At 42.7% G+C, this 22,659-nt stretch overlaps 1 protein-coding gene across 1 annotated transcript in view; it reads left to right on the top strand.

The window, feature by feature from the left end:
* Positions 1-18,113, top strand: part of LOC124254027 (nitric oxide synthase, inducible-like) — a 40,201-nt gene extending 22,088 nt beyond the window's left edge. The window contains exons 7-27 of the mRNA XM_046687893.1: positions 176-315; positions 1,444-1,618; positions 1,970-2,071; positions 2,512-2,706; positions 4,237-4,310; positions 4,467-4,599; positions 5,116-5,220; positions 6,571-6,644; positions 7,063-7,237; positions 7,552-7,696; positions 8,166-8,244; positions 8,866-9,059; positions 9,350-9,519; positions 10,812-11,022; positions 11,620-11,701; positions 12,273-12,406; positions 12,891-13,048; positions 14,018-14,209; positions 14,923-15,090; positions 15,497-15,595; positions 16,173-18,113. Coding sequence (XP_046543849.1) covers positions 176-315; positions 1,444-1,618; positions 1,970-2,071; positions 2,512-2,706; positions 4,237-4,310; positions 4,467-4,599; positions 5,116-5,220; positions 6,571-6,644; positions 7,063-7,237; positions 7,552-7,696; positions 8,166-8,244; positions 8,866-9,059; positions 9,350-9,519; positions 10,812-11,022; positions 11,620-11,701; positions 12,273-12,406; positions 12,891-13,048; positions 14,018-14,209; positions 14,923-15,090; positions 15,497-15,577 — 2,787 coding nt within the window. The 3' untranslated portion in view covers positions 15,578-15,595; positions 16,173-18,113. The remainder of the gene's footprint in view (positions 1-175; positions 316-1,443; positions 1,619-1,969; positions 2,072-2,511; positions 2,707-4,236; positions 4,311-4,466; positions 4,600-5,115; positions 5,221-6,570; positions 6,645-7,062; positions 7,238-7,551; positions 7,697-8,165; positions 8,245-8,865; positions 9,060-9,349; positions 9,520-10,811; positions 11,023-11,619; positions 11,702-12,272; positions 12,407-12,890; positions 13,049-14,017; positions 14,210-14,922; positions 15,091-15,496; positions 15,596-16,172) is intronic.
* Positions 18,114-22,659: the final 4,546 nt, after the last annotated feature.

Raw genomic sequence — 22,659 nt, 5'->3', positions numbered from 1 at the left:
CTCTCTCTCTCTCTCTCTCTCTCTCTCTCTCTCTCTCTCTCTCTCTCTCTCTCTCTCTCTCACACACACACACATATATTTCTGCTATGATTTTAAGCTACTGTAAATCGATATCTTACCTCCAGAATATCACATGGCCAAACCTTAACAGTACCATTGTCTCCCCTTTCACCAGATATGCGAGGCACTGGGATGGCAGGGCAAGGGAGGGATGTTTGATGTGTTGCCATTCGTTGTATCGGCGGCAGGCGAAGACCCAGAAGTGTTTGACATTCCCGAGAAGCTTGTGTTTGAAGTGCAGATCAAACACCCAAAGTGAGTACAACATTTTTAATCGCAGACGGTATCATAGCAGTCTTGCGTGAGCTAATGAACTGACTTCACACACTTTAGCCATAATCTCGTCAGTACCACCTTGAAGATCCGGGTTAGAATTGATCTTCACATGCTTGTCGTAAGAGGCGACTAACGGGATCGGGTGGTCAGGCTCGCTTACTTGACACATGTCATCGTATCCCATTTGGGTACACTGATGCTCATGCTGTTGATCACTGGATTGTCTGGTCCAGACACGATTTTTTACTGACCGCCGCCATATAGCTGGAATATTGCTGAGTGCGGCGGAACACTAAACGCACTCACTCACTCATCAGTACAACGATTGGGTTCACCAGAAATGGTCTTCACATGTTGTTCACGTGTGTGGAATCGAACCCCTTCCTACGGCGGGATGAGGGAGCACTTAAACACCTGGGTTACCCCACAAGTAGCATGTTCATATATCTGAATACTCACACCGAACGATCATTTATATAATTTCCCCAAAAGGGGACTGTTCCATTTTCAGGAGTCAGGAGTATGTGAGTGGGGTTTAACGCCGCTTTCAGCAATATTCCAGCAATGTGACGGCGGGGGGCACCAGAAATGGGCTTCACACATTGTACCCATGTTTGTTGGGATCGAACCCGTGTCTTCAGGATGACGAGCGATCGACTTAACCACTACGCTCCCCCCACCACCCCTTCAGACTCCAAGAATATTGTTTTAGTGCAAATATTTCACTAATATTTCACACACAAAAATATAATAACTATGATATGAAATGTATATGGATCCATGTCTGGCGGCATGTATTTTACAACCTGAGTGAGTTACTCTCGTTTGTGTACGGAAAATCACAACATAGGTACTTTTGTGAATTCATATAAATTTCATATCAAAGTTATTATATTTTTGTGCGTGAAATATTAGTGAAATATTTGCACTATAACAATATCAAAGCCTGTATATATCTGTAATGATTATTATAATTCTGTATAACTCTAGTGCTGATAATTAGTTAACTGCGACAACTCTGTAACAGAGTTGATTGGTAATATACATGATAATGGTTCTATCTTCTTAGGACTATAATTACATAATATAGATTCTTTAATATTCTAGATACACGTGGTTTGAGGAGTTAGGTTTGAAGTGGTTTGCATTGCCGGGTGTGTCAAAGATGGTGTTTGACTGTGGTGGACTTGAGTTTCCCGCAGTCCCTTTCAACGGCTGGTACTTAAGCACGGAGGTTGGGGCCAGGAACTTTTGTGACGTTGCAAGATACAATATAACGGAGGTAAGTGTGTGCTTCAGTCACGTGACTTGTGACGTCACTCAGTTAGGATGATACGCCTGTGACGGAGATAATGTATGTACCATAGGGATGTCTGTGACGCCGCTAGATACAACGTCATACAGGCGGTTGATGTAAATTGGGGACGTCCGCTCGACACAACGTCAGTCGTGTAGTCGATGTACCACGGGGACATCTGTGACACTGCCAGATAATATTGGTTACACGGTGTTTTGAATGATTTGCGCAGTTTTTCTGAATTAGTATGGGTCACGTGGCCCCAAATGCAAATAAAGTTGTCACTTGTCACTCGTCACTTGCCACTATATGGCAATTGTTTCTGTCGTTTTTCAGAAAGTTGCTACTAAGATGGGTCTAAACACTGAGACAAGCTCCTCACTGTGGCGCGACCGTGCCCTAGTGGAGGTCAACATTGCCGTGCTGCATAGCTTCCAGGTACGCGTAATGTTAGGAGCTTAGCCCTCTTGGCGATATTATCATTATATTGATAATAAAGAAGATGTATATCCATAGAACTCTCCTCGTTGGTCCTCGTTGCCATTGTTAAAAGCTCTGCTACTGACTGGGATGAGCGAATGGAGAGACCTGTCTGTTCAAAATATCGGGATGGGCAGGCGACGTCCTGAAGGTTAAAAAGACGAATCCGCTGACAGAATATTGGGCATTGTCGTGTACAATTTTCTATGCCTTTTTAACATTTTGCTGCTCGTCAAGTAAGCCAGTGGGAGGTATGACATCTGGACAACCAGTGAATTCTTGAGCTGAGTTTATGATTATATCAAGGCTTGATTCAGTTTACTTTTCCGTTATGGAAACCTACTTGTTTAGATTGTTCGTATTTCGTCACTGATGATGTCGTTCTTGTTCCTCCACAGTCGGCAGGTGCGACGATTGTTGACCACCACACAGCGTCCGAATCCTTCATCCAGCACATCCAGAACGAGCAGCGCCTGCGAGGGGGGTGCCCCGCTGACTGGGTGTGGGTGGTGCCCCCGATGAGCGGTAGTCAGACGGAGGTGTTTCACCAAGAGATGATGGTCTACAAACTCAAGCCTTCCTATGAGTACCAGGTAGTGATTCAATTTCTATTTGTATGTTAGTATGACCCTTTATATCCTTGGCCTATATACAACAATCACTACCTGCATGTCGATATGACCCTATATGCCCTTGGCCTATATACAACAATCACTACCTGCATGTCGATATGACCCTATATTCCCCTGTCCTATATACAACAAACTCTACCTGCATGTTAATATGGCCCTATATTCCCATGTCCTATACTCAACAATCTCTACATGTATGTTAATATGGCCCTATATTCCCATGTCCCATACTCAACAGTCTCTACCTCTATGTTAATATGGCCCTATTTTCCCATGTCCTATACTCAACAATCTCTACATGTATGTTAATATGGCCCTATATTCCCATGTCCTATACTCAACAATCTCTACCTCTATGTTAATAGGGGCGGTGGGGTAGCCTAGTGGTTAAAGCGTTCGCTCGTCACGCCGAAGGTCCGGGTTCGATTCCCCACATGGGCACAATGTGTGAAGCCCATTTCTAGTGTCCCCCGCCTTCATATTGCTGGAATATTGCTAAAAGCGGCGTAAAACTACACTCACTCACTCACTCCTCACTCTATGTTAATATGGCTCAATATTCCCATGTCCTATATACAACATTCTCTACATGAATGTTAATATGGCCCTATATTCCCATGTCCTATACTCAACAATCTCTACCCGCATGTTAATATGGCCCTATATTCCCCTATCCTATACTCAACAATCTCTACCTGCATGTTCACATGGCCCTATATTCCCATGTCCTATACTCAACAATCTCTACCTGCATGTTCACATGGCCCTATATTCCCCTATCCTATACTCAACAATCTCTACCTGCATGTTAATATGGCCCTATATTCCCATGTCCTATACTCAACAATCTCTACCTGCATGTTCACATGGCCCTATATTCCCATGTCCTATACTCAACAATCTCAACATGAATGTGAATATGGCCCTATATTCTCATGTCCTATACTCAACAATCTCTACCTCTATGTTAATATGGCCCTATATTGCCAGGTCCTATACTCAACAATCTCTACCTCTATGTTAATATGGCCATATATTCCAGTGTCCTATACTCAACAATCTCTACCACTATGTTAATATGGCCCTATATTCCCATGTCCTATACTCAACAATCTTTACCTGCATGTTAATATGGCCCTATATTCCATATGGCCATATATTCCAGTGTCCTATACTCAACAATCTCTACCACTATGTTAATATGGCCCTATATTCCCATGTCCTATACTCAACAATCTTTACCTGCATGTTAATATGGCCCTATATTCCCATGTCCCATACTCAACAGTCTCTACCTCTATGTTAATATGGCCCTATTTTCCCATGTCCTATACTCAACAATCTCTACAGGAATGTTAATATGGTCCTATATTCCCCTGTCCTATACTCAACAATCTCTACCTGCATGTTGATATGGCCCTACATAACATGTCGCGTACACCGTTTCCTATCTCCGTGTCTAGTGTTAGGCCATCTCCGTATGTATTCCAGGATGACGCGTGGGCCTCTCATGTATGGAAAGACAGGAACCTACAACAAAGATACCTTGATGCGCGACAGAAAAGGTGGGTACACCAGCAGCCAATAGAACAGAACTTTCAATCTTTAATAAGTAGTTTGTCATCAAGTGCAGTTACTGCAATTACAGCTCGTAAAATATTACCAGGAATTCCTTGTTGTAAAACAGTATGTGTTTTTACCAATACAAAATCTGTCCACAGTCTGGCCAAAGCTCAGACCAAGGCAGTGGCCAGTCATATCAACTGTGTCATCTTGTACGCCACGGAGACCGGCAGATCAGAGCGCTTCTCAAATCGGCTGTGTCAGATATTCAAGCGAGCGTTTACCACCAGGGTAAGATTGTAGTGTCAGGTCGCCAGATGATTGTGTCAAACATTCAAGCGAGCGTTTACTACCAGGGTAAACCAGTGAAGGTCCGGGATAGAATGAACCTTCAGTAACCCATGCTTGTCATAAGAGGCGACTAACGGGATCGAGTGGCCAGGCTCTCTGGCTTGGTTGACACATGTCATTGGTTCCCAATTGCGCAGATCGATGCTCATGCTGTTGATCACTGGATTGTCTGGTCCAGACTCGATTATTTACAGACCGCCTCCATATAGCTGGAATATTGCTGTGTGCGGCGTAAAACAACAAACCAAACAACCAAATCAAGTGTGTCCGCGTACATATAAGAATGTGTTGCATATAAAGGTTGTGCATGTACGAGATGGGTGGTGAGAGGTTCTCGGTACAACTTGTGGTATGACGACGAGTTTCTGACTACAAGACTGTGCTTGGGAAAACTACCGTTAATTATGCAAACCAAAACAAAATTAACAACGGTCATCTCCGCCATCTTCCCTACAGGTCGTGTGCATGGAGGACATCGACCTGACTGAGTTGCAGCAGGAGGACCTCATCCTCGTCGTCACCAGCACCTTCGGCAACGGCGACGGCCCGGAGAATGGCGAGGTGGGTATTGTTGTTTTGAAAAGTTTTTGTAGATAGATTGATAGGAAAAGTGAGGGAGATAATGTGAAAGCGAAAGATGGAGTAGACAGCGGGAAAGGGAGAAATAACAAGAGAAGAAGGAGGGGAAACCGATTCACGAGATACAGAGGGAATGAGAGAGGTTGACACACATAGGGTAAAAGAGAGCTCATGGTAGGCTGACGGGGAGAGAGGGGTGGAAAACGTACCAGAGCGGCATGTGCGGATGGGGAGAGGAGAGAGAGGGGAAGGGGTGAGAATGAAGAAGGGGAAGAAGAGAGAGTAGGAGTAGAGAGAGAGAGAAGTGGGGAAAGGAGAGGAGAGAAATTGGGAATGGGTAAGTGAGAGAGACGTGATAGATGTGGGAAAGGAAAGAGAGAGAGAAGACAGAAAGAATGGAGAGAATGGGAACGTGAGAGAGAATTGGGGATGGAGAGTGAGGAGGAAAGAGAAGTGGGGAAGGGGAAGGAAAGAGAGACAGAGAAAATGGAGAGAATGGGAACGTGAGAGAGACGTGGGGTTGGAAGTGAGGAGGAAAGAAGAAAGAGAGGGGAGAAGGAAAGAGAAAGAATGGAGAGAATGGGAACGTGAGAGAGAAGTGGGGATGGAGAGTGAGGAGGAAAGAGAAGTGGGGAAGGGGAAGGAAAGAGAGAAGACAGAGAAAATGGAGAGAATGGGAACGTGAGAAAGAAGTGGGGATGGAGAGTGAGGAGGAAAAGAAGAGAAGTGGGAAGAGAGGAGGAAAGAGAGAAGATAGAGAAAATGGAGAGAATGGGAACGTGAGAGAGAAGTGGGGATGGAGAGTGAGGAGGAGAGAGAAGTGGGGAAGGGGAAGGAAAGAGAGAAGACAGAGAAAATGGAGAGAATGGGAACGTGAGAAAGAAGTGGGGATGGAGAGTGAGGAGGAGAGAGAAGTGGGGAAGGGGGAGGAAAGAGAGAAGATAGAGAAAATGGAGAGAATGGGAACGTGAGAGAGAAGTGGGGATGGAGAGTGAGGAGGAGAGAGAAGTGGGGAAGGGGAAGGAAAGAGAGCACAGGGGACGGAGTAGAGGAAGGAAAGGGAAAATAGAGAGATGGGGAGAGAGGAATAGAGAGATGTGATAGATACAGACGTAGGCGGGACAGAGTAAAAGGTTTCACAGGGTGGAAGATAGATAGATTTTTCAGGGACGGGAGGGGTGAATGGATAGGTAGAGGAATAAGGAGAAGAGTTAGAAAGATAGAATAGACAGAGATAGAGAGAGGGTGAAAGAAAGAAAGAGTTAATATACATGTATATGTATTAATCTGTTGTACCTTATTGAAGACATTTGTTTATTTTCCCTCACCCAGCCTTTTGCCAAGAGCATGGAGAAATACAGACAGTCGGAATCCCTTGAAAGAGGAGGACCGCTAAAAAACATCAGGTACGTTATTCCTTCTCATTTCTTCTTTTTCCATAACGATAACCTGCTTCTTTAAATAACAATAATAATCCATTTGTCATGCACATTTCTCCACGCATAATGCATGCACGAAGCGCCCAAACAATCCCATTATTATTACCCCGAATAACCCAAGCTGCCTGTGAGGTTCTAGAATGTTAATAGTCACATGACCTATCCCACCGGGTACCCATTTTCTGCTGGGTGAAATTATGGATTATGATATTCCTATATTTAGTGACGTATAAGATTATATTCAGCCAATACGTATCCTTTGGTAATAATCACTTTCTTTGAACTGGGAAACTAAACTCATTGTACAATTAACTTAATTGGAAATATTTTTAGTTGGGTTCAACGTCATTTTAACATCATTTCACTTTTCGTTCCAATTATGCAGATATGGAGTGTTTGGACTGGGGTCGAGGGCCTATCCCAATTTTTGCGCGTTCGGTCACTTCCTGGACTCGCTGCTGGGCGACCTGGGAGGTCAGAAGATCCTGGAGACAGGAGAGGGGGATGAACTGAGTGGACAGGATCAATCCTTCAAGACCTGGGCCCATCACGCCTTTAAGGTGAGGTGGACAGATGATGCTTAAGTTCAATATCAAGAGCGCCTTGAGTCAATGTGCGAAATAGACACTTGCCCGTTAGCCCGTGGCTAGTAAAAATCCAGATCGGGATCGGTTGGTCAGGCTCACTGACTTGGTTGACACATGTCATCATATCCCAATTGCGTAGATTGATGCTCATGCTGTTGATCACTGGATTGTCTAGTCCAGACTCGATTATTTATAGACCGTCACCATATAGCTGGAATATTGCTGAGTGCGGCGTTAAACAACAAACCAGCCAAGAGTATCCCTCTTAACAACGCTCTACACGACAGGCCTCCCTGAGAGAGTTCCGGGTCGAGGGTGACATGGACATGGAAAGCCTGGACGACCACCTGTCCAGCAGCGACGACACGTGGACGCCCGACAGATACCGTATAGCAGAACTTCCTGACGGGGACGAGGGGGACCTGTGCACAGGTAAAGCTTGCCAATCCGGACACCTCGCTTACATTAAGTTATACAATATAAAATGTTGATCTGGAAATCCCCTTAGTCGCACTTGGCAAACCCGGTATCACTGTTCTATACAGATGGGACACGCATGCTTCGTTAATGGGCAAACCTTATTCTATACATGTACTTCGGTTAAACTTTGTGAGTCAAAATTACTTGTTTGCATCCATGCAGTAACCTCATGCCTGTTTGATCAGGAAACTCTTCTTGCATCGAAGACCCGTGAAGATCCGGGTTAAGACTGATCTTCAGTAAGCCATGCTTGTCGTAAAAGGCGACTAACGGGATCGGGTGGTCAGGCTCAACTAGTTCCAAGGAATAGAAAGAACTGGCACAGCAAAAGTATTTGCAATCATCTGTTTGATGTAATTACTGTAATATTTGTAATGCGGCGTAATGCAGTATCCATTAACCCTGTTGTCTCTCCTTCCAGTTCTGGGCAAGCTGAACAGTAAGCAAGTGGTGCCGTGTAAGGTCCTCGAGAGAAGACAGCTCCAGTCCTCCTCGTCTCCGTATGTACATGCACTTCAAACACTCATGCCCGTGAAGATCGGGGTTAGAATAGTTCTTCAGTAACCCATGCTTGTCGTAAGAGACGACTAACGGGATCGGGCGGCCAGACTCGCTGACTTGCTTGACACATGTCATCGTATCACAAAAGCGGATGTCGATGTTCCTGATGTTGATCACTGGTTCAGATTCGATTATTTACAGACCGGTGCCATGTAGCTGGAATATTGCTGACTGCGGCGTAAAACTAAACTCACTCACTCACTCAGTCTGTTGTACTAGTATATGGTTTCTGTATACCCATGAGTACACTGACAATATGTGAGATGACTAGACTCCTGCATTGAAACCAAAGATAACATCGTAAATGGAATCTCCTCTTGTTTTTCGGGGATGGGTAGAGGTGTTGATGTATTATTGTTGTTCTGTTAGGGTTTTTTCGTTTGTTTGGGGTTTTTTTTGCTTTGTTTTTCATTTTTGTTTTGTTCTTTTTGTTGTTGTTTCAATTTTTATGGGTCTTTATGGGTGGGTGTCGGGAGTGGGCGTTTTATTTTTTTTGTCCTCTTCTTGCCCTTCCCATAACACACTTAGCCACTGATGAAAGACTCACCATATTGTTCCAGGCGGCAAACTATCCTGGTTCGGCTGGAGACTGATTCTACCAGTGCCATGAATTACAGCCCAGGTGATCACCTCGCCATATTTCCCTCCAATCCACCAGAAATGGTGCAAGGTATCTTGTCCCGACTGCACAACGCGCCCCTTGCCGGTCAGATCATGCGGATAGAAATGATGAGGGAGGAGACAAAAGCGCGAGGTAAAAGAAAAACCATCGATTATTTACACCAGGTTGAATTATAGCCATTTGTTAAATATACACTTCAGAAAGAAAAACAGGATGGTCTTGATTTTGATATTCAAAAGTAACAAGGGAGGGAACTGCTGGTCACTGTGTAGAGTTGCGTCCCTTTGGTGTACAAGAAATAAAATTATTGACGGTTCTTAGGCACGTTGGAGCAAAACATCATACTATTCAAAGAGGAATCTGAAACTTACTTCTTTTTTTTGTATTATTGTATTATACATGGAAATAACACAATATTCTAGGCATCGCGGAGATGTGGGGAATATGGGATAAGCTGCCGTCGTGTTCTCTGAGAACCGCCTTCACCCAGTACCTGGATGTGACCACGCCCCCGACCCAGGATCTCCTGAAGATGTTGTCCACTGTGGCAGACAATAACCAGGATCAGGACAGACTGGACATGCTGGCCACTGTGAGTCCAGTCACACATTATGATAAATTAAAACATGGGAAGTTTCATGAAAAAAGTTAATATGCTAATCCTCATACTTGACTAGGGTCGGTGGGGTAGCCTAGTGGTTAAAGCCTTCGTGTGTACCGTTGAAGACCCGGGTTCGATTCCCAACATGGGCAAATTTGCAAAGCACATTTCTGGTGTCCCCCGTCGTGATATTGCTGGAATAGTGCTAAAAACCATGCCCACTCACTCACTTATACTTGATTAACCCTGTAAACCTCTTGGTCATAATTGGTCTTCAGCAACCCCTGCTTGTCGACTAACGGGATCGGGTGGTCAAGCTCGCTGACTTGGCTGACACATATCATCGTATCCGAATTGTGTAGATCGATGCGCAAGGTGTTGATCACAGGATTGTCTGGTCCAGACTCAATTATTTACAGAAGGCCTTCCAATATGTATTGCTGGGAACGGCGTTACAAACATTCAAGATGAACGTGCGCAGAAAGGACGAACAGTAACCCATGCTTGTCGTAAGAGGCGACTAACGGGATCGGCAGGTCAGGCTCGCTGGCTTGGTTGACACATGTCATTCGTTCCCAAATGCGCAGATCGATGCTCATGCCGTTGATCACAGGATTGTCTGGTCCAGACGCGATTATTTACAGACCTCCGCAATATAGCTGGAATATTGCTGAGTGCGGCGTAAAACTAAACTCACTTACTCACTCTTAAGAACTGCACTTTTTGGTCATGTTGAGTCACAGTCATTGCTTTTCAGCCAGTACTACCTAGAACTGTTTCAGAAACATTTTAAGCCTCAAATACCATTGCCTATACTTTGTAATGGTACCACATTGTCCAAGACTAAGGGGCGGTCGGGTAGCCTGGGGGTTGAAGCGTTCGCCCCTCGCGCCGAAGGTTCGGATTCGATTCCCCACATAGGTACAATGTCTGAATCCCATTTCTCATGTCCCCCACCTTGATGTTGCTGGAATATTGATAAAAAGGGCGTAAAAACCATACTCACTCCAAGATGAAATCTTGTAATTGTGACTCACATGCAGTGATATTAGTGGCGTAACATCAATATTGATTCACTTCATATAGTGCTATATATTAGTATGTTCATTATCTCAATGTGATCTGTGTTTTCAATTGCAAGATATACAAAACACATTAAATGTTTGAACATTGATATCCTCATCTGAGATGGGCGAGGTTTTTATAAATATTTTTAATATTAAAGAGACACGTAAAACATGAACGATGTGCCACATCTCTCGAAGCTGATGTTCCATTTCTAGGATTCCAACATGTATGATGAATGGAGGGACACGCAAGCGCCGACTGTCCTGGAAGTGATGAAGGAATTCCCCTCCCTCCGGGTACCCGCCACGCTGCTGGTCACGCAGCTCCCCCTCCTGAAACAGCGCTACTACAGCATCAGCTCCTCTAACGACGCCCACCCCAACGAGGTCCACGGCACCGTCGCCGTGCTCAAGTACACGACTCAAGGTCAGTACGATCCTACACATGAAGGGCGGTGGGGTAGCCTAGTGGCTAAACCGTTAGCTCGTCACATCGAAGACCCGGGTTCTATTCCCCACATGGGTACAATGTGTGAAGCCCATTTCTGGTGTCCCCCGTCGTGATATTGCTGGAATATTGCTAAAAGCGGCGTAAAACTCACTCACTCACTCACTCCTACACATGACAACTGAACTGACGTACAAAGAAAGTACACATCTAGCGTTTTGAGATTTTTTAGGTATGATTCGACAATACATGCGATTAAAAAAACAACAACATGACTTTCATATGGTGGCTGATTAGGGCCATCGCTTTCTCGCCTTAAATTCGGAGGCGAGAAAGCGATATCACGAGACTCTTTCATGATATCCGACGAACAACGCTGTAAAGGATATCAGTCTGTGGTGTTTTGGTTATGAATGATGCGGAATTCTAGGCTTCGGAATGCTGCGAAAGGTTTTTGATGAGTTGAACTCAGCACGTTTCATTAGCCAAGACATCGCGCTCAGTCTTTTTATTGAGGGTAAATATCAACGTGCACGTAATTCAAACTTGAAATATAACGCATAATTGTCCCTGTAGGTGGCGCTGAACACGAGGGTGTGTGTTCCGGTTGGCTGAACAAACTGGAGGTCGGACAAGTCATCCCGTGCGCCATCAGAGCGTAAGTAATCAAGTAGCATCACTTCTAAATTGTCATAGACCAGTAAGCTTGAATAATGAGTGTTTGTTTGTTTGTTTGTTTGTTTGTTAACGTTGTTTAGTCGCACTCAGTAATATTCCAGCTATTTGACGTCGATCTGTAAATAATCGAGTATGGACCAGACAATGCAGTGGTCAAAAGCATGAGCATCGATTTTCGCAACTGGGAACCGATGACATCTGTCTACCAAGTAAACGAGCCTGACCACCCGACCCCGTTAGTCGCCTCTTACGACAAGCATTGGTTTGCTGAAGATCAATTCTAATTGTCAATTCTAACCTGGATCTTCAAGGGTACTTACGTAATGGGTAAGGTGGCAGGCTGGTTTAAGGTGTATTCTAGCGGACACCTTTTAAAAGAAGTTCACATGTCGTTCTCATGCGAGGGATCGAACCTGATTTATCCACTGGGCTACCCCATCGATACACGATGAATATATAACATCACATGGTTTTTTAGAAATATTGAATCCTTTCATGACAAAAGTGGGGGTATGGTTGTCTAACCGGTTGTGTCAATCTGTCTGCCACAGCGCCCCCAACTTCCGTCTCCCAGAAGACAAGACGCTGCCGGTGATGATGGTGGGGCCGGGGACAGGTATCGCCCCATTCAGGAGCTTCTGGCAACAGCGGCAGGTGGACATGGCCAAAGGACATATACCAAGCAGTGAGTCAGCAGTTGTACATTTTGCGATGCCCATCTTACTTGATCTTTATATGCTCAGCTCATGTGCCTCCATTCTAGATCTTTAATCTTTAGATACACCCCAAATACGCCCACACATATTTTGTATACGGCAGTCTTTCTTGCCTTTCACCTCGATTTACCGACACTAATGACGCTTTAAAGAGTTAAACAATGTGACAGGGTCGGATTGAAACCTTACACCCACCCTCACGTGCAATGACAGTACATTCTATTTGATTTAATTTTAGTGACATGAGGTTGCACTTCCTGTTTGTTCTAAGACTGAACTTTTGTATGTTCTTCAGACGCTAATCGGCGAGTCTTGGGTGACATGAGGTTGTATTGCTTGGGTGTTCTAAGACTGAACTTTTGTATGTTCTTCAGACGCGAATCGACGAGGCTGGGGTGACATGAGGTTGCACTTCCTGTTTGTTCTAAGACTGAACTTTTGTATGTTCTTCAGACGCCAATCGACGAGGCTGGGGTGACATGAGGTTGTATTTCGGGTGCCGGGCGTCCAGCCTGGATCATATCTATGACTCGGAGCTGGCGGCCATGAAGAAACAGAGGGTGCTGAACGACTACTACGTGGCCTTGTCCCGAGAACCAGGCAGACCCAAGGTAGGAAGGGAAGAACGCCATGACATCCTGTGATATACGTGTGTTTGATTATAACACCGCACTCAGTAGTATTCAAGCTGTATGGCGGCGGTCCGCATATAGTTAAGTCCGGACAATCCAGTGATCAAGAGCATGGGCATCGATCTGTGCAAATGGGAATCGATGACATGTGTCAACGTGCCTGGTCACCCGATCCCGTTAGTCGCCTCTTACGACAAGCCTGGGTTGCTGAAGATCAATTCTAACCCCGATCTGTGAATTACGTTAATATGTGCTTGAACGCTGCTGGGAGAGGACCGGATCATCTTTGAGCCAGACCTTCATTAATAAGACTGCATAATTATTTGGGGTTTTCGGAGTCCAACTCCAGAACAGCGTTGAGCTAGAAAGGTACTCGGTGATCAAGTACTGATCATGACTGAGCAAGAGCGGCTTCTCGTTGATCCATCTGAATCCATCCGTTGAACATATTTATAGCTGTAAATCTTTACTGCAGTAAATAGTCACCAAATTTTACTGCTTTGTCATTGAGAAAAGGATCATTTCCCCATGTCTGTGACTGATAGTACTTATAAGCGATATGCATTTGTCTCACGATCAAACAGCGCTGGAAACGTTCAGTCTCCACATTTGAGAGAAAAATGCTCAGTCACCGGATAGTGACATATTCCGTCTCGTCCAATCTAATAGAGAAATGTTCCCTCTCCTCTATAGCCGATAGTAAAGTATTTCATCTCCTCCATACCTGATGCAGAAATATTCTATGACCCCCACAGCTGATAGTAAAATATTGCATCGCCACCTCAACCCATAATGAAATGTTCCATTTCCCCAACATCTGATGGACAAATGTTCCATCTCCACCCCACTTGATGGAGAAATATCCCATCTGCCTTACACTTGATATTGATAACGTTCCATTAGATTCTCCTCCCCACTGACTAATCACTTGTTCCATCTCCTCCACAGATGTACGTCCAGAACATGTTGAAGCAGAACGCCAAGGACGTCTACAACACCATGGTCAAAGCTGGCGGACACATCTACGTCTGCGGTGACGTGGAAATGGCTGAAGACGTCAAGCAGACACTGGAGCGAATTCTGAGTGAGCAAGGGAAGATGTCGCCGGAAGCAGCCAGAGAATATGTTCGTCAAATGCGGGTACGTATAAAAACTGGAAGACAGAAAATACTTTCGTCAACTGCGGGTATGTATAAAAACTGGAAGCAGCAGGGAGAATGCATTCGCAAACTGCGGGTACTTATAAAAACTGTGGCAAGCTAAACACTTATCGTCAAATGAGAGTATTACAGAAAGCGAGCAACCAAATATTATTTTGCTCAACTGAGGGTCAATATAGGCACTTGCGGGTCGGTGGGGTAGCTTAGTGGTTAAAGCGTTCGCTCGTCACGCCGAAGGCCCGGGTTTGATTCCCCACAGGGGTACAATGTGTGAACCCCATTTCTAGTGTCCCCCGCAGTGATATTGCTGGAATATTGCTAAAAGCGGCGTACAACCCAACTCACTCACTCACTCACTACAGCCACTAGCTACAAAGTACACTAGCAGTGAAGAGTTTCTTCCTGAACTGGGGATAACTATTAGCAGCCAAAGACTATAGTCGTTATCTGAGAGTACTGTATTGACTGGAAACAGCTACAGAAAATTTTCTTCAAATGTGGGTACGCGTATTGACAACTGGCAATTCTATATCCTGGACATACAGTATATGACACATTTGGGGCACACTTGGGACGATGAAAAGATGTATCGCTAATTTGTTATGTGTTGTACGATCTGGAATCTTTGATGCACATTATCCAGAAAAGACCATTTCATAAACCTTAGTTGTACTGACAAATATGGCGTTGCAGAGCGTCAAGAGATACCACGAGGATATATTTGGTGTAGTCAAGAAAACGCAAGTGGAAAACAGGTCACCCGCCCAGACAAGTAACGTCGGGGATAACGAGGATTGGATAGAACAACTACCGGATCCTGTCGATGAGAGCGGAAAGATGGAGCCCGTCTTTCCCAACACGGTAAGGTGAAGAAAGTTTTCAAAACAAGTGAAAAACATTTCATAGAGGAGACGAAAGAATTCGAAAATGTTCTTAAATGAAGCAATTGAAAGAAAATGTTCTCAAAGGAAACAAGTAAAAATTACTGTAACCTTTCTTAAAGGAAACGAAGTTTTTTGAAGGAAGCAATTAAGAAATTGGTCTTCAGTAACCCATGCTTGTCGTAAGAGCCGACTAACGGGATCGGGTTTGTCAGGCCCGCTGACTTGGTTGACACATGTCATCGGTTCCCAATTGCGATGCACATGCTGTTGATCACTGGGTTGTCTGGTCCAGACTCGATTATTTACAGACCGTCGCCATATAGCTGGAATATTGCTGAGTGCTGCGCAAAACTAAACTCACTCACTCACTCCTCCTGTTGCAGACCCAGTTTGTACGGCGGGCAGTCCTCAATACGTCTCTAAGTTCACGTGATGGCTTCAGCACAGGCGTGATTTCCAACTAAATGCCCTGGTAGCATAAGGTGAGTTGCATTCATTTCATTTATCACATACTTTTTGTGGACGTATTCTATTAGCGCTTGAGGTGAGGTGAAATTGGGTTTAACGTCGTGCTTGAGAATATTACGCTCATCTGACGACGTGCATGCGTCTGTATGTGTATGTGCGGCTGCTTGTACTAGCCAAGACTTAAGCTGGTTTTAGAGTGCCTGCTCACTGAGATACCATGCCGCAGTGAAGCATGACTACCCCACTCAGACACAGTATACTGACTCAAAGCCGACCAGTCCTTGTTGTACCCATTAATGCCGAGCGCCAGGCAGGGACCAACAAGTACCATATTTTAACGTCTTTTGGTTTGACGCGGTCGGGGATCGAACCCGCTCTCCGGGCGGACGCTCTAACCATTACACCACGGAGGAGGCCCTATTAGCGCTTGAATCTGTACGGAGTGAATGAATGAAATATGATCTTAAATCATCAAGACGAGTTCGTGCTGCCCATAATGATAAATCCAAACTCGTTTGATGTTATACATTTTGACTAATCCTTTTTATCAATGACGTTTTCGAAATCCATCATGTTCTCTAATTCACGCAGGACCGGAAGAAGTTCAAATGGAGATAATAGACAGACCATCTTCGCGATGCCAACATCCAAATGGACAGGATTGTCAAGTACTGCCCAACTGAGCTTTCATGTCCATTGTGAGTGGACAACCCAATGCAATGATATATGTAATCTGTAAATAACGAGATGGTACTGTAAATAACTGGATGGTGTGTCTTTAATTTATTCGCATACCCCTTAAATATGTATTGTTTTTAATGTTAACCTCTTAACGATATTTGAGCGGTCAACGTCATGACTGCAACGATCCAAGGGCCCGTTTCAGAAAGCGATTGTAGCGATACGATAATCGATTATCGTCATTCCCTTTCTTTAACGTAGAGTTACGACAGTTGTAGCGCTACGGTGGCTTTGTGAAACAAGGTCAAGGCCACCAAGTGAGACCACTCTATTCAAATTACCGCATATAGTGCTATTCTCAGATACATAGCGCGCACTAACAAGTTCATGTTAGTGAGCGCTATGTATCTTAGCAACAAAGAGGCACCTTGTTCGCATCGGGTTCGACTTTTCGCACAAACTTTATCGATATACTCGATAAACCAATATAACATACCTCAATTCTATTATCATACTATTATCAAATACTTCGGATGATTCGCATCAATGAAAAGACCCGTGCAAAAATATCACTTTGACTAGCAGGAGAAATTCCGTGCTGTGATACCAAATATGGCGACGTTACCAAGGAAACGAAGCAATCATAGCGAACTGGTCCAAATCATGTGTCGTAATGGAAAATATATTATATGTAATATATAGTTATATGAACGTCCTCTTAATGTTTCGTATTATATTTATATGTTTTGTAAAGTTCAAAGCATTCATGACTAATTATGTTTAATTTTATATATCTTTTCCTAAGGGTCCGGGGGTTCGCTGGCCTCTTGTAGCACTACTCAAAACACTAGCTTAGCGTATATTCGGTCTGATAAAGGGTACATGGTGATGGAATCATACTCAACATATCATAAGACTTGTCCTGCTTTCGGGATCTTTATTTTAGTGATAAAACACGTAATACATGAAAAATAACACAAAAGCTCACCAAAGTGTATGCGTTGATGTGTTCCATAATTAAATATAAAATTCAATATTAGAAATTGAAAGTATGAACGTTTTTATGAAACCATTTTCATTCGATTTCAAGCAGAAATATAAATATCCGTCAAGGACCTAAACATAACTACCTGCTATCGACCCTTATAATGACCCTTTATTGTGCGTCATGCATGTAGTAGGAATATATAAATTCGGGTCCATTCGTGTCCCATAATGATATTCCACAATGGCGTTCCACAGTGATGTTCCACAATGGCGTTTCACAGTGATGTTCCACAATTATGTTCCACAATGGTGTTCCACTGTATTGATAGAATATGTTGTATGTTGAAGCAAGTAGTGATGTCTAACTTCACATCAATCTACTATGAACTGTGATACAAATTTGTACATTTCTCTGACACAATATTTTAAAAAAGATATTATCTGTCCAATATCAAAAGCATCCACGCCACTGTGATACATTGATTTATAGCAGCGTTAGAATTATTACGATTATAATCCCCGAAGCCGTTCCACAAGCCAATGTTAACTCTACGAAAGTCTTTGGTCAAGCATAAGGTCTTAGATCACAACGTGAAATAAGTCTCTGGTAAATATCGTATATTACGTATGTATTCAGGGAAAGTCTGTAACAATATGAATGTATGACATTATTTATAATTGTATGGATACGGACATGTACTCGTTGTATGGATAAGTATATGCACATATACTCCACGTCATATTACCGGAAACAAAGGTATATTATAGTATGACCAGAAATTATTGAGAATTTTAGGAATATGTTTAATTGGATTTCTAGTATAAACAACCTTGACCAGCTATCAAGTGCTTGGTTTCATTCAAAAGAGACAACTTCGTTAACTCTTTTTCATTAGTTTGTGAAGAGTTGTCCCCCTTTGTTTACTTGCTAGCAGACGACATTTTTAGTGATCCTAAGTATGGATGATTTAGAGAAAAAGTTACAATCTTTAAATTCTCAATAATTTCTGATTGTACTGTATCAAATGTTCATTGATCGATTACACAGGTCCTACTTTACGAAATCCAGATACATTGTGTTTTAAAGTAATTGTTTATACTGATGATTTCCTGTATTGATGCATAAATATATATTTTCCCATAATCGTTCACCCCAGAGTTTTGAGGTTATTCTGCAAACATACTGTTTTCCTTTAATCGTACCAGCAGTGAACATTGTTTTCCCGTAATAATATACGCCAACGTTACGTTACATTACGTATTTCCTGCTCTCATTTAAACCGGTGTGCTCCATATTTCTGCATGCATTATGTTTTCCCGTTATATATACACCGGTGTTTTACTCGAATGATGCATACGTTATTTTTTCCCCGAACTCGATTAAACCGGTGTTCTCCATAATTGTGCATACCTTTTGTTTCCCCGTAATATATACACCGATGTTTTTCTCGAAATGTTACATACATTATGTATTTCCTGTTCTCGTTTGAACCGGTGTTTTCCATATTTCTGCATACATTATATTTTCCCGTAATATATACACCGGTGTTTTTTTCGAAATGATGCATACATTATTGATTTGCCCGTACTCGATTAAACCGGTGTTCTCCTTAAAATTGCATACGCGTTTGCCAAATCTATGTGCCGTTGGTTCTCGAAATGCTGTACACATTATATTCTTATTTATCCGTAATTCTGCATGCACAATGTTTTCACGTAATATATACACCGGTGTTTTTCACGAAATGATGCATATATTGCTGTTTTTCCTGTACTCCTTTAAACCGGTGTCCTCAATAATGTTGCCTCCATGTTTGGAGTCTGTCATACAGACCCTGAAACAAACATATCCAAGAAAGTCCATGCAAGTCTATAATATGTAGCAAGTCTTCAATATGTGGCAAGTCTTCAATATGTGGCAAGTCTATAATATGTGGCAAGTCTATAATATGTGGCAAGCCTATAATATGTGACAAGTCTATAATATGTGACAAGTCTATAATATGTGACAAGTCTATAATATGTAGCAACTCTATAATGTGTGGCAAGTCTATAATATGTGACAAGTCTGTTTGCGGCAGTTGCTGAAAATCAAAGTAACTTGGCTCCTTTCTTATCATATTTTATCAAGTTAATTTAAGAAGCGTTTCTCTGTAAACATTGTCTTTTCAGTGACGATGTGTTGATGTTGTTAGCCCCTATACATGTATACCATGTTTTCCGTATGCTGCGCACACTATATTTGTAGATATTCGCTTACACCGGTACAATCATATTGTTTTTATCCCGTAACCGTTTACGCCGGTGTTTTCTCGTAATGCTACGTACATTCCTATTTTTGCCCTTATTCGTTTACGCCGGTGTTTTACCGTAATGCTCCATAAATTACGTCTTCCCCTAATCGTTTACGCCGGTGTTTTCCCGTAATGCTACGTACATTCCTATTTTAACCCTAACCGTTTACGCCGGTGTTTTCCCGTAGTGCTACGTACATTCCTCTTTTAACCCTAACCGTTTACGCCGGTGTTTTCCCGTAATGCTACGTACATTCCTCTTTTAACCCTAACCGTTTACGCCGGTGTTTTCCCGTAATGCTACGTACATTCCTATTTTAACCCTAACCGTTTACGCCGGTGTTTTCCTACGTATTCCTATGCTCCATAAATTACGTCATTCCCCTAATCGTTTGAATAACAGTAACACACCTAACAACATTTCTAGACGGTGAGAAGACGATTTGAGTTTGCCGCTTTATTCCTTTATCAAAGATACACAGAGGTTTCGTTAAAAACCCATAAAATGCTGCTATTTTAGCCTTTACCATTAGTCATAGGCGGATCCAGACGGGGGTTGCGCACCCTTTGATCCTGAAAGTTTATTAAATGACCACTGAAACTCCTGTCAAAATGAAGTGTGCAGACCCTCTTTCTCCCTGTTCGTGTTCCATTTCCATTTTGGTATTCCTCCTACAGAACGTTCAATCAATTTATTTGATTGCATTGACGTTGTGGCTTCAATCCACACTGGTTAGTTTCAATTAGTTAATTTAACTAGTAAAACATGAAACATATACAAATTATATTATGTTAGCAATCTGATGACAATGTGTGAACATTAATATTCCAGAATTTACCAGCTTGCTTACTAATTTAAGCATTTAGTTTAATTTTTACCTATTTGTATAATAACACAGAGGAGGGGTGATTTTGGGTTTCAATCTTTGGTGTTTCGGCGTTCGCCGGAATTGTACAAATATTATGTTTTCCTGTAATTTATACACCGGTGTTTTCTCGAAATGTACATTCAATGTATTTCTTTTTTATTTACGTTTCCGGGAAACCAAATGAAATGAAGATAGCTTTGGGTCGGTCCGTTGATTTGTTGAATGTAGTGACACAGTGGCTTAAAGGCACATTGAATGAATCAGTGAGTTTAGTTTTACGCCGCACTCCGCAATATTCCAGCTGTATGGTGGCGGTCTGTAAATAGTCAAGTCTGGACCAGACAACACAGAGACCAATAGCATGAATATCGATCAACGCAATTGGGACACGGTGACATGTGTCAACCAAGTCAGCGAGCCTGACCACCCGATCCCGTTAGTAACCTCTTACGACAAGCATGGGTTACTGAAGATCAATTTTTAACCCGGATCTTACAATCTGATAATGTGTGAACATTGATGATCCGGATTTTACCCACTTGCTTACTAATTCAAGCATTCAGTTTAATCTTTATCTCTTTGCATAATAATCCAGAGAAGAGGTGATTTTGTGTTGGGATTATTGAACTAACACCTTGCTACTTGGGTCATGGCTGTCTTCGCTAGTCAGAGCTAATGCCGATTTTATACTGCTGGCTTACTGAGATACATTACGGCAGGTTAACATGGATGCTATTCTTAGCCTATTATTCTAACCAGAACCGACCACTCCATTTTGTCCCTTATATCTTGAATGTGTTGAATGCCGGACAGGGTAACAAGAAGTAACTTTCCTCATGTGTTTATGTATGACGTGGTGGGGATTGAACCCACAGCCTTCTTTATTCTACAAGAACAGTGAGGCGTTCTTATAATCAAGAATTATCGTAACCATTACGTTTATTAATGGGTGATATTTTTTAAAATGTTTGAATAATTGTAATTTGAAAAATTGTAATTGTCATTGTGATAAATGCTCCAGTGTATATTATACATTTGATATTTCAAAATTATATTTTTATAATGAAGCATGATGAACTGTTTTTCGTTCAAACGGGTGCATTTTTGCATCATATATTTTGCCTGTAACTCATTTCACGTGATATATTTGTACTGAAATGACATATGTAATAAAGTGCCATTGAATTGTGAACGATACACCCTTGTCTCATGTCACGTCGATATGAATGAATGTAAGTGAGTGAGTGAGTTGGGTTTGACACCGCTTTCAACAGTGTTGAAAGAAATAAGGATTTTAGAAAATCTACGGCTTCACTATTATATATTGCATGTTATATAATGTTAATGTCCAAACAGAGATTCGAACCTCTGTGGTTCCAGCAACATCACGGCGTGTCGTTTTATGTGTGTGGCTACCTCGCAGTGATGTACACCTCTGACGTTCACGACCTTAGTGTGTTTGTTAGCTTGTTTGTTTAAGAACGCACTCGGCAGTTTTCCAGCTATACGGCGGCGGTCTGTAAACAATGGTGTCTGGTTCAGACAATCCAGTGATCAGCAGCATGAGCATCGATCTACGTAATTGGGATACGATGACGTCTGTCAGCGAGCCTGACCACCCGATCCCGTTAGTCGCATGGGTTACTGAAGATCAATTCTAACCCGGATCTTCAGGGATTGCGATCACACAGAACCTCATAAATATACCCGTTCCTTGTGGTTTACTAACGCCGCAATCAGCAATGTTCCAATGATTTACACATGAATATCTGTTGAAACGATCGGTAACTCTGCATCCCTGAGAAAGGAAAATAGAGCAAGACATGTGAGGATTCTCCCATCACAAGGGGTCATTTCAAAACATCATTCTTAATAGCTCTATTTAGAAATACTAACATGCACTTGATTTTGTTACTCTTTCAACATTTGACAAATAGTGATCAACAGTTTTTGATGACAAGTGACCCTGTTAAATTGGCAGGCTAAATTAGTAACGTTTCAGTGGCAGTTGAGCTGAAGCAGTTTCTAGGAAATTCACAAAGACCACTTCATTGGAGTGAGTGAGTATGGTTTTAAGCCGCTTTTAGCAATGTTCAAGCAATATCACGGCGGGGACACCAGAAATGGGCTTCACACATTGTACCCATCAGGGAATCGAACCCGGGCATTCAGCGTGACGAGCGAACGCTTTAACCACTGGGCTACCACACCGCCCAACACTTCATTGGAAGTACAGTTTCGAGCAAG

This window comes from Haliotis rubra, unplaced genomic scaffold, assembly GCF_003918875.1.
Source record: "Haliotis rubra isolate DU_JTF1 unplaced genomic scaffold, ASM391887v1 Scf560, whole genome shotgun sequence".
Classification (NCBI taxonomy): Eukaryota; Metazoa; Mollusca; class Gastropoda; order Lepetellida; family Haliotidae; genus Haliotis; species Haliotis rubra.
Note: the sequence above shows the minus strand (reverse complement) of the source record. Positions and strands in the feature narration are given on the sequence as shown.